Raw genomic sequence first — 13411 nt, 5'->3', positions numbered from 1 at the left:
AAATAAAAACTAATTTCAGCAATATAAAAAGCAATACAAAATGTGTTCAGTGATACACAACAAATGCATCTTAAGAGTAAAATGTAGACATAAGAGGGACATGGTGAATAAGCAAATATAACGTTTTAAAAGTTATTAGACCACACTGAAATGTCTTCCAAAATATCTGTATGGCCCAACATGAAAAGCATTATAAAATTATTTGGTTCCAAAGAGATCTGTACAGTTTCATCTGTATTAACTGTATTAAACAGTGCAATATATTAGAAAAATAAACTGATTTAAAGAAATAAGAAATGTAACTCAAGTTCAACATTTCAAGCTGCCTTTTTGATAGAGTACTAGACAGAGGTAGATGTCTAATAATAGTGGCCATGCTGTTCTAAGCAAGAGCCTTTAGCTATCTTGTCAAGTTTTCACGTTTAAAGCCRGTAAAAAGGCTTCGTGAGTAAATGATGTCTTTCAAAAAGCCAGCCAGAAAACCTGTTTTGCAGATGGAAGTAGATTCAATTATACTGCTTACTGCAAAGGGGAGGTAAGTAAATCATTCACCAGACCATTCTAAGGACACCACTGATCAAGCACTAGAGCTCATGCAGTTGTTTCTATAGAAAAGGGTGAAATTTAATAGTTTCCTATGCTTATTTTAGCAGCTGAACCACTGCTGCTTAGATGACCAATAACTAGTCAAAATAAGATTGCAGGGTACCGCGGCGGCGGATATCACATGTCCAGCAATGGAAACCACCTCCCAAGGAATTGGCATGGCGAATATTCACTTTAATGGTAGAAATGCCTGCAAGAAACATACATTTCATAAATTAAAAATGAAAGTCTCGGGTTCACTCGGGGAGCTTTGCTCAGAACTGTAGACAATGCTTCAACAGATCATATGACTTGATGAGACTACAGAAGATTTTGTATCTGTTTAAGAATTTTTCTCCAATTTCTAGACCAAAAAATAAGGTAAAAAACCATGGTCTGCTTATTTATTCCAATTCTATCCTCAAGAATCCAGTGTCTCAACATATCCAGTGTTTGATATGTTACGATACGCTGTTCTAAAATAAACAAAAATAGTGAAAAAAAGTTTTTGCAGTAGATAAGCAAAGAATTAGCTCAACTGCTGATATGACACAACCCGTCACATTTATATACATCTGCATTTAGCGTTCAGACACTGAATGGGCTCTTTCAAGCTCCTTTTTAGAAAAACATCATTTGAAGAAGTTTGAGGCTCTAAGTTTTCTTAGAGAGAAAGAGAAGAACTGTTACATTTTCCTCCTATGAACAAGTGAAACTTCCTCTTACTCTCTTCAGCTCTGATGAATGAGCTGTGGCTCAGCTCATACAAGACTCAGAGATAGAGTAGGATAAAAAGATTTTTCTGCTATGAAATCTGCCTATTGTTTTTTGGTGCTTTCATCAGCTCAGAAGCAGCTCAGTAGAAACCTTCAGATAAGTGAGCAATACTTCAGGTTACTGGGAATTTATCTCAGTCCTAGGAACTTATTGACTACAAGAATTTGTTCAGAATGTGACCACAGACTGAAGCTCACATGTGGAAGATGTCATGGCTGGCATTGAAAGTCCAGTTTCCTAAAGCGCTTAAATTCTCAGCAACTTGATAAGGCAGAGAACTATAATTATTTAAAACTGAAAAGTTAAATTATTCATGAAAGCTTGTACAGACAACCATTAAGAGAACAGATTAAAGCTTTCAATTCCATAGTTCCCATCCAGGATCTGGCTTAGATTTGAGGGAAGCTTCAGGAAGTGCACTCTGCTACAGCACTAGCACTTCAGGCTTAGAGTTATCTTCTGTCTTCAATTCATTTTCTCCTTCCCATCATTTATATCTCCCTTTACAAAGTCTTTTGCTACTGAATTTATCATCTCTTAGTCTCCAATAAAATGTTCCTTCATTCTCATTGGCTTTTTTTAATCTCTACCAGTCTTATTATACCGTCAGCTTTGTACTATCATGTGCTTACCTTGATGCATGACACAAGTGGATGGATCATCAAGCAGTCTCACTGTCCTGAGACTGATTAACTCACTATGAGCTACAAGTGGAACTTTGTCCTTGCACTCCAGCATGAGGAAAGCAGCTGGATTAACTGAATGACTTCTGATAGTTTAATATATTATTTGTCTTGCAATTAACTGTGCACAGTCGTTGTATGATTTTTAGATTTTACATGCAGTTATTTGTCCTGATACTGTATATATGAGCTCTTGCTAAAGAAATTTTATCCCACCATGGAGCTGCACCTCTCACTCTCAAGGAGTTAGAATGTTGATAAAGGCACTGAAATATCTGTGTTAAATAGACTGATTTGACAACAAATTATATGTTAAAAGAGCTTGTTCAAAAAATTATGTCAACATCAGTTTTAATTGCTATGAGAACCTCTGCTTCCTGCAAGTTGTAGGGAGCAGATGACATTAAATAGTCCATTTTAATATGACTGAAGTATTCAGGAAAGAATTCACTGAATGATTTTTACTTGTTAACTTACAGATTTTAAATACTTCCTCCAGTGCAGGCTTCTTGGGCTTCTATGAGAGAAACTTCTGTTCATCCCGATAGGCATAGCTGATCAAGATTGTTTAGTTTTAGGTATATGTTAAATGAGTTAACATACCCAGATTTTCAAACATCTTCTGAATTGATGTCTCATTGGCATCCACCATCACACGTTTTTCATCCAGCATTAAGACATTCATGGAGAGCCATTTGGAAGACATCCACAGTGGGTGGTCTAAACATATTAAAAGGAACTTTCTTTAATAGATGTATATTGTGTTATCAATGTTGCCTCAAAAAATACTCTTATTTTCTTTCTTAGCATTCTTAGTAAAGAGTGAACTCAACATACCATCTGGGATGAGTGGCACTGGGGGATGAATCACCGTCCACCCTGCTTTCTTGAAAAGCTCTATCTGGAAGAGTAATTATATTTTAAACAGGAGTCTTAAGTATCACATTTCTTCCTCCAAACTACAGCAGATTTTTTCAGAATACTCCAATACATAGAGCATCTCCCTTCTACAGTTCACTGCTCTTCATCTTATTCAAATCCATACACAAGTCCAATTTTCACATAAGCATCTTGTGATTTTTTTTTTTCAGACTTTGCTTTCCCACTGCATTTGTGCTATGGAGTTTTTTGGTTTTTCTTTTTTTTAAACAGATGTTAGATATTGGAGACGTTAAGAAGTAAAAAAGTAAAATGAAGGCAGTTTAGATCCTGTCAAGCAAAAGTAAAACTAGTAACAGAAAAATAATCTGTATTTTTAGTATTTTTTCTCACATTTGGCTGTACAAAGTATTGAGTTATAATGCCATTTATAGAAACAAAAATACCACATAAAAACAAATTTACATTATGCTTCATACAAATTTTAATATCACTAGCATATGTAGCTTATTTAATAAAGAGCACAAAATAAATACATCCTAAGTAGTAATATTTTATATCTATAGATCACAAATTGYAAAGTTTAAGATGACAAAAATTTGGCTAGAGACTTGGCTTCTGGGTTTTGAATACCTGGAAGAGCTCTTTATTCAAATGTTACCACAGGAGGGCACTCCTAATTTGAAACCAAACAATGGCCTGGAGGGGAAAACTGGTTCTTTTTAGAAATATAGTCTCATAATTGTCATTACAAGAGGGAACAATTGCTGCAACCACTTGCAATGAAGCCACTTGCTGAGAAGAGAGTAATGTTTTTAAGAGCTACATGGTGCATGTTTTCTTCCTCTATGCTGCACACAGCTCATTAGTTACTGACATGTGCTTGTACAGAGCCTGGAAATAACAGGGATCCTTACCGAGATCCTTAACACCAGCACAGGTAATGTGTCTGTAACACAGAGGCAGGCACTTAATCCCTGCAAGGCTTTCTGATCTTACACTGTTTAGAAGTAGCAGCTTTTTTCCAGAGAAGTGGCAGTTTTACTCTGAACCAACTCGGCCCCCAAACTACCTTTTTTTTCAATTATTCAAAGCTGAATGCCTCAGCAATTACCAGTTCTTGCTCTTGATACAGTTAATGATACTGCAGGAGCAAGCAAATGATAAGCAAAACAAAAAAATATGATTCAACTGAACAGCAAAAAATCACCAATTTCTCTTTGGATACAAATAACTAAGTAGTGGAAATGTTAAAGAAGTTGTATATTGTATGCATTTGCTTTGATGCTATGGTTTAATAGCAGATAGATACCTCCATTATGTTTGGAGTACATATATTATGTTAGCTAGTTCCACTTAGCTCGCTAGAGAGGAGCAAGAAGCTGTTGAAGGAGACAGGGAGAACACTGACCATTTACTACTGAAAGTTCCATTGGAACAGAGAAGCAAATACAGCTACAAATTCCTAGGGCAGAGTGCTGCCTAAATACTTCAGTTTAGTATTATTCAGAGCATATGACAAACCTTTTTTTGCAATTTGTCCAGATTTGCAATTGTCCAACAGTGACATACTCAGCCAAGTCATTTTTAATTACAACACACTTGCTAATTGCCTTTGCTAAAACCTCACCTGATGGCAAGGACGATCTGGGTTAGACAGCACAAGACCAGGTCCAATGATATTAAATGTGGCATCAATGTGCATAGGGTTAGGGTCCTTAAAGGACACCACATGCACTCTATAGTCTGGTGCAAGATGCCGCTTCATCCATTCAATGCCCATGTAATTGGTAACCTGAGGGGGAAGAGAAAAAGAGGAAAAAAAAAAAAAAAAAAAAAAAAAAGCTTAACCTTTACAGACTAGAATATGGAGGGGATCCAAATTTAGTTTCTATTTCAAAGAAAATATTTAAGTATGAAAAGTTTGTGCCTTTAGCTTCTTATCTACAAGACATTTTCACCAGGTATGTCAGACATTCTATTAATAACTTTTATTGGCAACATTTAAAATTTAATGTTGAACGCATATAAAAAACATTGCAAGATAGGTATCAAAAGTGTTAGAAGAAATCTTTATCTACCTGACTCCTTTGTACAAAGATATCTCTCCCAGCTCTAATGAAGTCAGCAGCATCAAAGCATGGCTCAAATTCAGTAGTTACAAATTTTCCCTGAGCAGCTAGTTTATGTCTGTCTTCAACAGACGAAATTGGATAATCCTAGTCATAAAGAGAGATAAGTTAAGATTAGTTGACTTGGTACAGAAAAATCATCAGAACATTTTGAAATTAAGAAAACAAGTTATATTGATAGCTGGTACATTTCCTTAATCTATGCTTTGTTCTCTTATCTCAAGAAAAAAAGAGTACAAAACTGCAGAAGTTCAAACAGGCAAAGTACATTCAAAAATAAGTGATGATATGAGACAACAGTAGCTCCAGAGAAGGTAGTTTCTCTTGACAGCAACTGTATCTGTAGCATTCTGGCCTCTGGACTGCAAGTATTCATTACCAACTGAGCCATGTTGAAGTTTAACAAGAAAAACACTGTATATCTGTCAGTCCAACAAATCACACCACAGTGACAGAAAAACACAGTATGCAAACCATTTCCTAACAAAAGTAGACTCTGTACTTTCCACGTTTTTGGAATGGAGCAGTACTTTAACCTAGAAGGAAGATCTTTAGGAATGTAAATACATCCYAGCATCAAACAATACAATTAAGAACGAAAAAGGTGGAACAAACAGCACCAAAGCCACCAGATGAAAAAGCACACTTAGCAATAAGCCCTGGAAGTTGATCTAATGCAGACCTTACTCTAAGATAATTTAATTGAATAAGAAACTTCTATTAGTACTCCTAAACACTTAGAAACATTCTACAAACAATCCTGTTACACACCACCGTAGATGAAGGGCTTTTACCTCAACTCTAAGCATTTTTGAGTCTGTAGAGAGCTACCAGCTAACTGATCACAAAACAAGAATTATGAGGTCTTTTCTGCCGAGAAGGGAAGGTTTCACTTCCCTGATAAATTCAGCTAACATGTACATTCCCTGGGAGCTCTATTTCTTTTAACTTTTCTAATGTCTTAGTGGTCTTTCCTCTTTAATAATGCTAGGTTAGAGCCAGTTATCAAAATAATCTCAAACACACTTGAACAGGTAGAACTTCCTGTTTCTTAATCCCTACTAGTGCACACTAACTTTCATCTGGAGAGCGTACATAATGCTTGCTAGTGTTATTTTAGAAATACACAAAAACTACACTACTTCTTWTTTTTTTTTTTTAATGAAACATAGATATCAGGTTGAAACTACCAAAATTCTGTGAAACCAGAACTTCAGTTCTGAAAAAAAAGCAATACCTGATCATAGAGCTCATCTGCCATTGTTGGCTTGGGTGCAGTTGTCCACTTAGCACCACAGTTGAAATATTCTTTTATTAGTTGCCTATATGCTCTGTACTCAAAGAAACGAGCACGCCAAGCCATAGGAGCTTCAATAATTTCATTCCCCACCACCAACAGGATGTCTCTTGGCATAGCAGCATACATACCTGAAAAGAAAGGCCATTAACTTAGGAGACAGCTCTTTCAGTCTGTTTGGTTTTCACCCTTCACTTCTACCATTGCTTCTACCTGAATAAATGTCAAAGAGCACCTTTACAAAAATCAGGAAGCCTGCCTATCATCTGAGGTCCATACTCACATTCTTGAATATTTCAAAGTGACATCAGCCCTTCAAAAAGGCATGCAAAATTTTACTACGAAGTCCCAGTCATAATGAGTTTATGGATAAATAAAAACTATCCACAATCTAATTTTCACTTTGTAGTTTAGTTAATAGAAATTAACCAGACAAATGTTTATGAGTTGCTCAAAAGGCTTTTCAATACAGTGATGGGTAGTGTTTTCCCAGAGGATCTCATTTCTTTATACACAGAGGAGCAGACAGGAGTTTGAAGCAGCACTGAACTAGTGCAGGAAGCAGTTGTATTAGAACAATCAAGCAAGCAGAACAAAGACTCAAGTCAAACATTACACTGCTAAGACTTTTTACAATAATTATGTGGTCTGTAATGATTGTGAATTCCAACAGGATAAACCAACTTAGAAACACATTTGACGCATGAAAAGAACCTAGAGATTACACTTGCGAGCACACTGGCTTACACTCAGCTTGGCATTGTTGCAAATAAAGCCAATTGCATCTTATGCTTCTTGAGGAAGAAGGGGGCCAGTAGGTGCAGCACAGTTCAGACTATGCACTGGTGAGGCACCTTCTCAAATATGCTCCCAATTTTAGGCTTCCCCAGGTTAGCAGGGATCTTAAACTGTAGGATCCAAAAGAGGGCTATAGAGACCATGAGAAGCCTTAGAACACATGGCCTGTGGGGAGACCTTGAGAAACCTCAGCTTATTTCATATGGCAAAGAAGGGTCAAAGTAAAAGCCACCTACAATTACTTGAGGGACAATTAAATACCACAATGAAACACTTCTTTGTACTGTTAGTAACAATATAACAATGACAAACAAATCACAGCGTAGAAGATTCAGGTTAAGTATTAGGAAAGTCTTATGAGGAAGTTTGTGCATCACTGAAATAGCTCACAAGAGAGTTGGAATCTCTGTCCTTGTAGATTTTCCAAGCTACAGCTATATAGAACTGGAATTACTGGAAATAATCCTACTCCAAGCAGAAAGACAGGCTACACGACCTCTAAAAAAAGTGCAAAACAGGCTACAAGTCCTCCGACAAGGACAGAATTACATACCTGTAGACTCAAAATCAGGTGTTTTATATTTGACAGACCAGTCAATTGGATCAGGCCTCTTGACAATTACACCTTCTCTTTTCAAAATATTGCACATTTCTTCAATTTCAGCAACAGCTTTCTTTAAATGTTCTTTGGGGAAGCTTTGGCCTCCAAATTTCTGATAAAATCCCCAATACTTTTCATATGTGTTGGCCTAGGAGAAAAAGACAGGGAAGTGACCAAAATAACCAATATTTATTCTCCAATCAGTGAAATATATGCATAATACACCTTTTTTGATATTCAGGGTTTGTTATGCATCCCTTTTACTGACCCCACATTGTACTGTCTGCAACTATCACATACCCCTGTCTGYCTTGCATGTTCCTGCACTTTGAAGAAACACTGGGAACTGCTAATGTTCTGCAAACTCTCTTATCAAGGAGCTGGAAACAAAGGGTGAAATCTTCAAGAGTTCAGATAAATACTCCTAATTTCTGGTTGACATTCCTAGCCTAGCAGCACTGTCTTTTTTCCATCTTTACTACTACTACTTATAATTACCATTGACAAGGTTTTCTTCAGATGAACCATGCACATCATAAAACAGTTATTGACCTTGTAAAACAGTTCTGGGTTCAGTTCTGAATGCTTGATGTCTTCTTACACCACACTTATACTTACACATAACAACATTGAATTAAGTTTCAGCTGCACGTGTCAAAAAAGGCTCAGACAACTCGAAGAAAGTTTTCATACTCTACTGATAGTTGGTACACGTGGTATGGTGGACAATGAAAAGAAAAATGAAGACTTCCAGTCTTCATGGTTTATTCAAAACAAATGGGATTTGCCTCAGTTCAGCCCATTCGTGAGTGCTGTTTATTCATACTTGTAAGCTGTGAAATCTGCAGTTTTGACGTGTTTCTGCCAACACTCACATGACAGAACAAGAGAGGTGGATGTAGCACTTTGGAAAGGCAGTAAAAGGGATCAGGAGAGGCAGGGGCCAGGTCCTTACAGTCCTTATCCCTTTCAGGAAAGCAACATGCTGGACAGACAATCTGGAAGTGTTCCCTTAACACTCAAACATGCAAGGCAATTTGAAAACATCCGATTCCCTTGAATAAGCAGCATTTAACCACTACTACATTTTCTGATATTTGAGTATTCTCCCTCATGTTTCCTCAGACAAATATTTCAGCATGACCATCCTGCTCCTTCAGTAATGAAGTTCTGTCCATCCCTCCCAAAGAATKTATTCCTTCTTTCCAAACAAGATCTTGGGTAACTTGATCATCTCTGAGACTTCTCAGCTGTTCAGATGCAGATCACATAAGTGCTACAGAATCCTGTTCTGCTAATGACATGAATTTTGCCTAAGGACTAAAGCAAATTATTTCCAGAACTATCAATAACACATTCATAGCCTATTAACTCCTAAGAAGTGCTGCTCTCCACCAGGTGTTCTCTATTACTTATTCTCTCTGATACTTATTCTCTCTGATAATTTCAAGTTCTCTGAAAGAGATGCAGCAGAGCAACCAACAAGTGCCAGAACATTAGTATTTATCAGATGGGTAGGGCTCCATACTCAGCTCATTCATTCCTCTCAGCCAAGCACATCATTTATAGATAGCAATCTTGAGCGTGTGCCAAAGGCATTTCTCACAGCACGGAGAACACAGAACGCAATCGTACTCACCACATACCTGAGGTATCTTGTAAGGAAACACGGAATTTTAAAGCACAATTTAACAAAGTGTTACAGTCTGGGATGTACTTTTCAAATTGTTTTAGGTCCAAAGCTTCAGTTTTTCCTCACACAACTTTCGGTTTGTTAGTTTTCAACTGCTGTTTATGACTGATGACCCTCATTTATATTAGGCAGAAGGCATGTAATTCATATGGATCCTAATACTGGCAGTTAGGAACAGAGTAACAGGGAATGGATTATTCCCTTCTCCCACCTCTGGAGAAGCTATTAAATTACACTAGGGCCACATAAAACACACATGCACACACGCTCCACTACCATTTAGTCACATGGCAGAGATCCCAGCAATATTCCAAACTACTAATATCTTTCACTATCGTCAAGACGGGATTTAGGCTCCTCACCTTTTACTTAGACCACTCACATTTTGCAGCTGTGCTCCCAGGCACAATCACTGGGGCAGTATTTACAGCACAGTTCAGTTAAGATAAGAGTACTCTAAGAAAAAAATCAGGAAACTAGATCTCAGCTGGCATCTTACACTACCTGTTGTGGCCTATAAATTCTTCAGGCTACATACAGTGTACTTAAATATAAAGCTTGCTTTAACCACAAATTCTAGGTCTTTAAATTACAGAGGAAAAATCTATCCTTTGACAATCTTCATTGAGTTTTAGATACTGTAAATAAAGAAAAATTCTGAACTTCATTTGAACTTCRTATACTAACTGTGCAGTAGTTTGCATTACAGTAAGTTACACATTTTAAACAATTTTACTCAAATTCAGGAGGCCTTGGACAGCTGCTTGAGAAGAAGATTTTGCCCCATGTGATGTTACAAAGTAAGAAAGCTAAACACCGTTTTTTTCCCTCCTTTGTCTTATAGATCTTTCTGCATAATCATTATACTATTTTCAAGTACATAAATGTACAGGCATACACTTATGTAAATGCAAATCCTCATTAGCTTCTTTCTCTCGAGCTGCTGGAATATCTTTGAAGGATCTGAATCACAGTCCCCAGAAGCTGGTAGCTGAGCTTCAGCTTCCAAGGAGCAAATCCAAGCCATAATGAAGTCAGTGGCAAAGTCTTCTTGGAGCTCATTGGAGGCAAGTGATCATCTCAAGTGTCCAAATACAAGCCAAAGGATTATTTTTATACTGAGAAATTACATCTACCAAGCTGTTGTAATTCATTCAAACTTCTCCAAACACTTCTGCCTAGAATCACAGTCCAAAATTTAAAGACAAAACAGCACAGTAAGCAGACAGTGGAAAGGATGGGAGAAGGATTTCCCCACACACACACTATGAAAGTCTCATTTAAACTACCAATTCTAACACCTTAAGTGTCTTTTCATTATCTTTACCTGACATTCTGTGTAATAATGGAGACAAAACACTTATTTTCCCTGAGGTATTTAGGTCAGTTTTTTGATAATTTTACCAGGTCTGTTCAGCAGAAACATTGTGCCAGTTTGTTTGTTGGCCATGCACTACATGCTACCTTAGATGCTGAACAATGCAGCAGCATGTGTAGCTGGGCTGCTGTTGCAGYTTTAAGCATAAATCTGGAATCAGGTAATGTGCTTCCATACATTACTGCCTCTAGCTCATGAGATCACCTTTGAGCTATTTAAAGCCTATTTAAACATAGGAGCAGTCCTGAGTCCGGTTTCAGYTCATCAAACTGAGAAGGAGAGAACTTCACTTTTTTAAATGTGAAACTCAGCTTCAAGCCCCAGCTCTGCAACTAAACTTTTGTCAGTGTCACCAGCTAACTCAAAACTACAATGCTTAGTTTGATAATATTTAGAAACATTACCAACTTCTGTTAAAATAGTCAATTAAAAATGAAAAAAAAATGGGTATCTGCAGCAATATGGCCATGCTCTAAAATCCCCCCAATGCAAATAACAGTGAGACAGAAGAATTCCTGTGAGCAAACACCACACGTTGGTGCACTGTGAAAACCTAAGCAGGATGTGTATATATAGACAGCACTATTCTTCATTTAAGGTGGTGTTTTTCTCTTTTACCTTGACTTCCACAGAGAAAGGAGGCACACACGCATTTTCAGCTCTTCCTACAATGACTTCTTCCAGTGGGTCCCATTCATTGTATGAGCAAACAGGGCAGTCCTTAGGCACAGGACTGGTGGCCTTATTGTCATCAGCAGCACAGGTGTTCTGGGAGGCTGGAGCTGCCTGGGTGCTCTGGAAAGATYGCTGCACCCATCCTGTAAAGACTCTTCCAAGCTTGAAATAAAAATAAAAACCATGTTTCCCTTAAACAGGACAAATARGAACAGATCACCATGCAGTACCTTACACAGTAACCCCTGGAGCATGGGATGGAGCAGGAATCTCTGCTTACTAGAGTGATAAGACTAACTTCTAATTCACTCCTGGCACTTGACATGCTTCTAGAGCGCCTTTGGGAGCTGCATGCTGCTTAGGAGACCAGGGACTTGGGGCACAGGTTGGCAGCAGGGACAGCGATGGTCATCGAACCCGCAGTGCTGCGGGAGGGACCTGCCGCGGAGGTGGCGCCCGCCCCATCCCGCGCGCCCGCGCCGCTCCGCGCCCACCCGCAAGCCGATGTAATGCGCGGCCTCGGCGCCGCGGCTCCCCCCGCGCAGGCACCGCACTCGCAGCATCTCCGCGCGCGCCGGCACCGCAGGCAGCTGCGGCGGCCCCGCGCGCGCCGCCCTTATAGCGGCTGGCGGCACCGCCCCGGCACCAGCTCGGTACCGGCACCGCCCCTGGCCGCGGAGCGGGGCGGTCCCGGTGCAGCTGCCGCGGGGCCCGCGGCTTCTCTGCACGAACCTTCGCATCCCCAAAACGCCTCTTGCGCGCAGGTCCCAGCCCGCTTTCAACCTCCTCTCTGTCTCAACGCCACCACTCAGTTGCTTTTAGTCACCACATGTGCATGTTCTTCATGAAACCTGTAGGAAGCAACAGAACATTTAAACATTTAACATTTAAAAAACTCAAGAATTCAGATTTTTAGATTTTTTAAATTTTTGAAGATTTTTTAAATTCTCCTCAAAAGTATTTTACTTTTTTTWAATTACCCAGTTTCAATAAAATTCCAAGCATTTCATTTCAAATCTCAACTTTTTAGTGTGCAYGCTATTGTATGATGGAATGTACCATAAAATGAAAATTGAAATGGTTAACTCCTACTAAGCCTATGCTGCTACATTTTCCTCACAAAATTTCATTATGTTGAAATCAGTTTAATGTTTTCAAATACACATCTATTTTAATAGAACTGCAATCTCCAATATGAAATTTATTTGTCGCCAGACCTCTTAGGATCTGACCTGAACCAGATATGACATTCTTCTGCATTTTTCAACTTTGTATACAAGTTCACTTTTAAATCACTTAATTTGCCCTACAAAAGTGAAAAACAAATACAGCAAAAACCATTTTTGCCTGAGTTATTTTGTAAGAATAATCTYTTTTTTTTCACTCTTAGTAATTTTGGGTTCTGCCGGTGCTGCCTGAACCTTGCCAAGCATTTCCTCAGCTGTGTTCAATCCTGATCCTTCAGTCCCAATTTAATTTCCCAGGTCTACTACAGGGGGACACAACTGCAGACAGACATGACATTTCACATTGCTTACATATGAGATTAAACTCAACAGGCGTATCTATAGCAGGAAAAAAGTAATCATCATTAATACCAATGTAGATCAGTTTTAATCTCCCTTAGACACAGGAGCAAGTAAGCATTACTTCACCAGGTATTTGATCATTTGACTGTTTATCTTTTTGGCATGTGTAAAGAATAAACTCCTTTCTAGGAGAAACAGGACAGTGCAATTTCTCTCTTCACATATTTACACAAATGCTTATATACTTCACAATTTGGATGTTTTACCTATCGGGCTAGACAGAAAAAATGTAATTTGRCATTATACTGACTGAACAAGATTAAATACTTTCCAGAGCAAAGCTAATTATTTTAATTGGTATGATATCAGGCTTTTTGCTGTTTC

General features: G+C 38.4%; 1 protein-coding gene across 1 annotated transcript; it reads right to left on the bottom strand.

Annotated features, from left to right (window-relative positions):
- Positions 1-36: 36 nt before the first annotated feature.
- On the bottom strand, positions 37-12061 carry GATM (glycine amidinotransferase). The gene is made up of 9 exons (XM_026045822.1): positions 11993-12061; positions 11442-11660; positions 7705-7900; positions 6294-6484; positions 5006-5143; positions 4555-4719; positions 2883-2946; positions 2649-2765; positions 37-796 (listed from the first exon to the last, which is right to left on the bottom strand). The coding sequence occupies exons 1-9, from the start codon at positions 12059-12061 to the stop codon at positions 684-686; spliced, it is 1272 nt and encodes a 423-aa protein (XP_025901607.1). The 3' UTR covers positions 37-683.
- Between the last annotated feature and the right edge of the window lie 1350 nt (positions 12062-13411).

The sequence above is a fragment of the Nothoprocta perdicaria genome, unplaced genomic scaffold, assembly GCF_003342845.1.
Source record: "Nothoprocta perdicaria isolate Ctin4 unplaced genomic scaffold, notPer1 scaffold_41, whole genome shotgun sequence".
Taxonomy (NCBI): Eukaryota; Metazoa; Chordata; class Aves; order Tinamiformes; family Tinamidae; genus Nothoprocta; species Nothoprocta perdicaria.
Note: the sequence above shows the minus strand (reverse complement) of the source record. Positions and strands in the feature narration are given on the sequence as shown.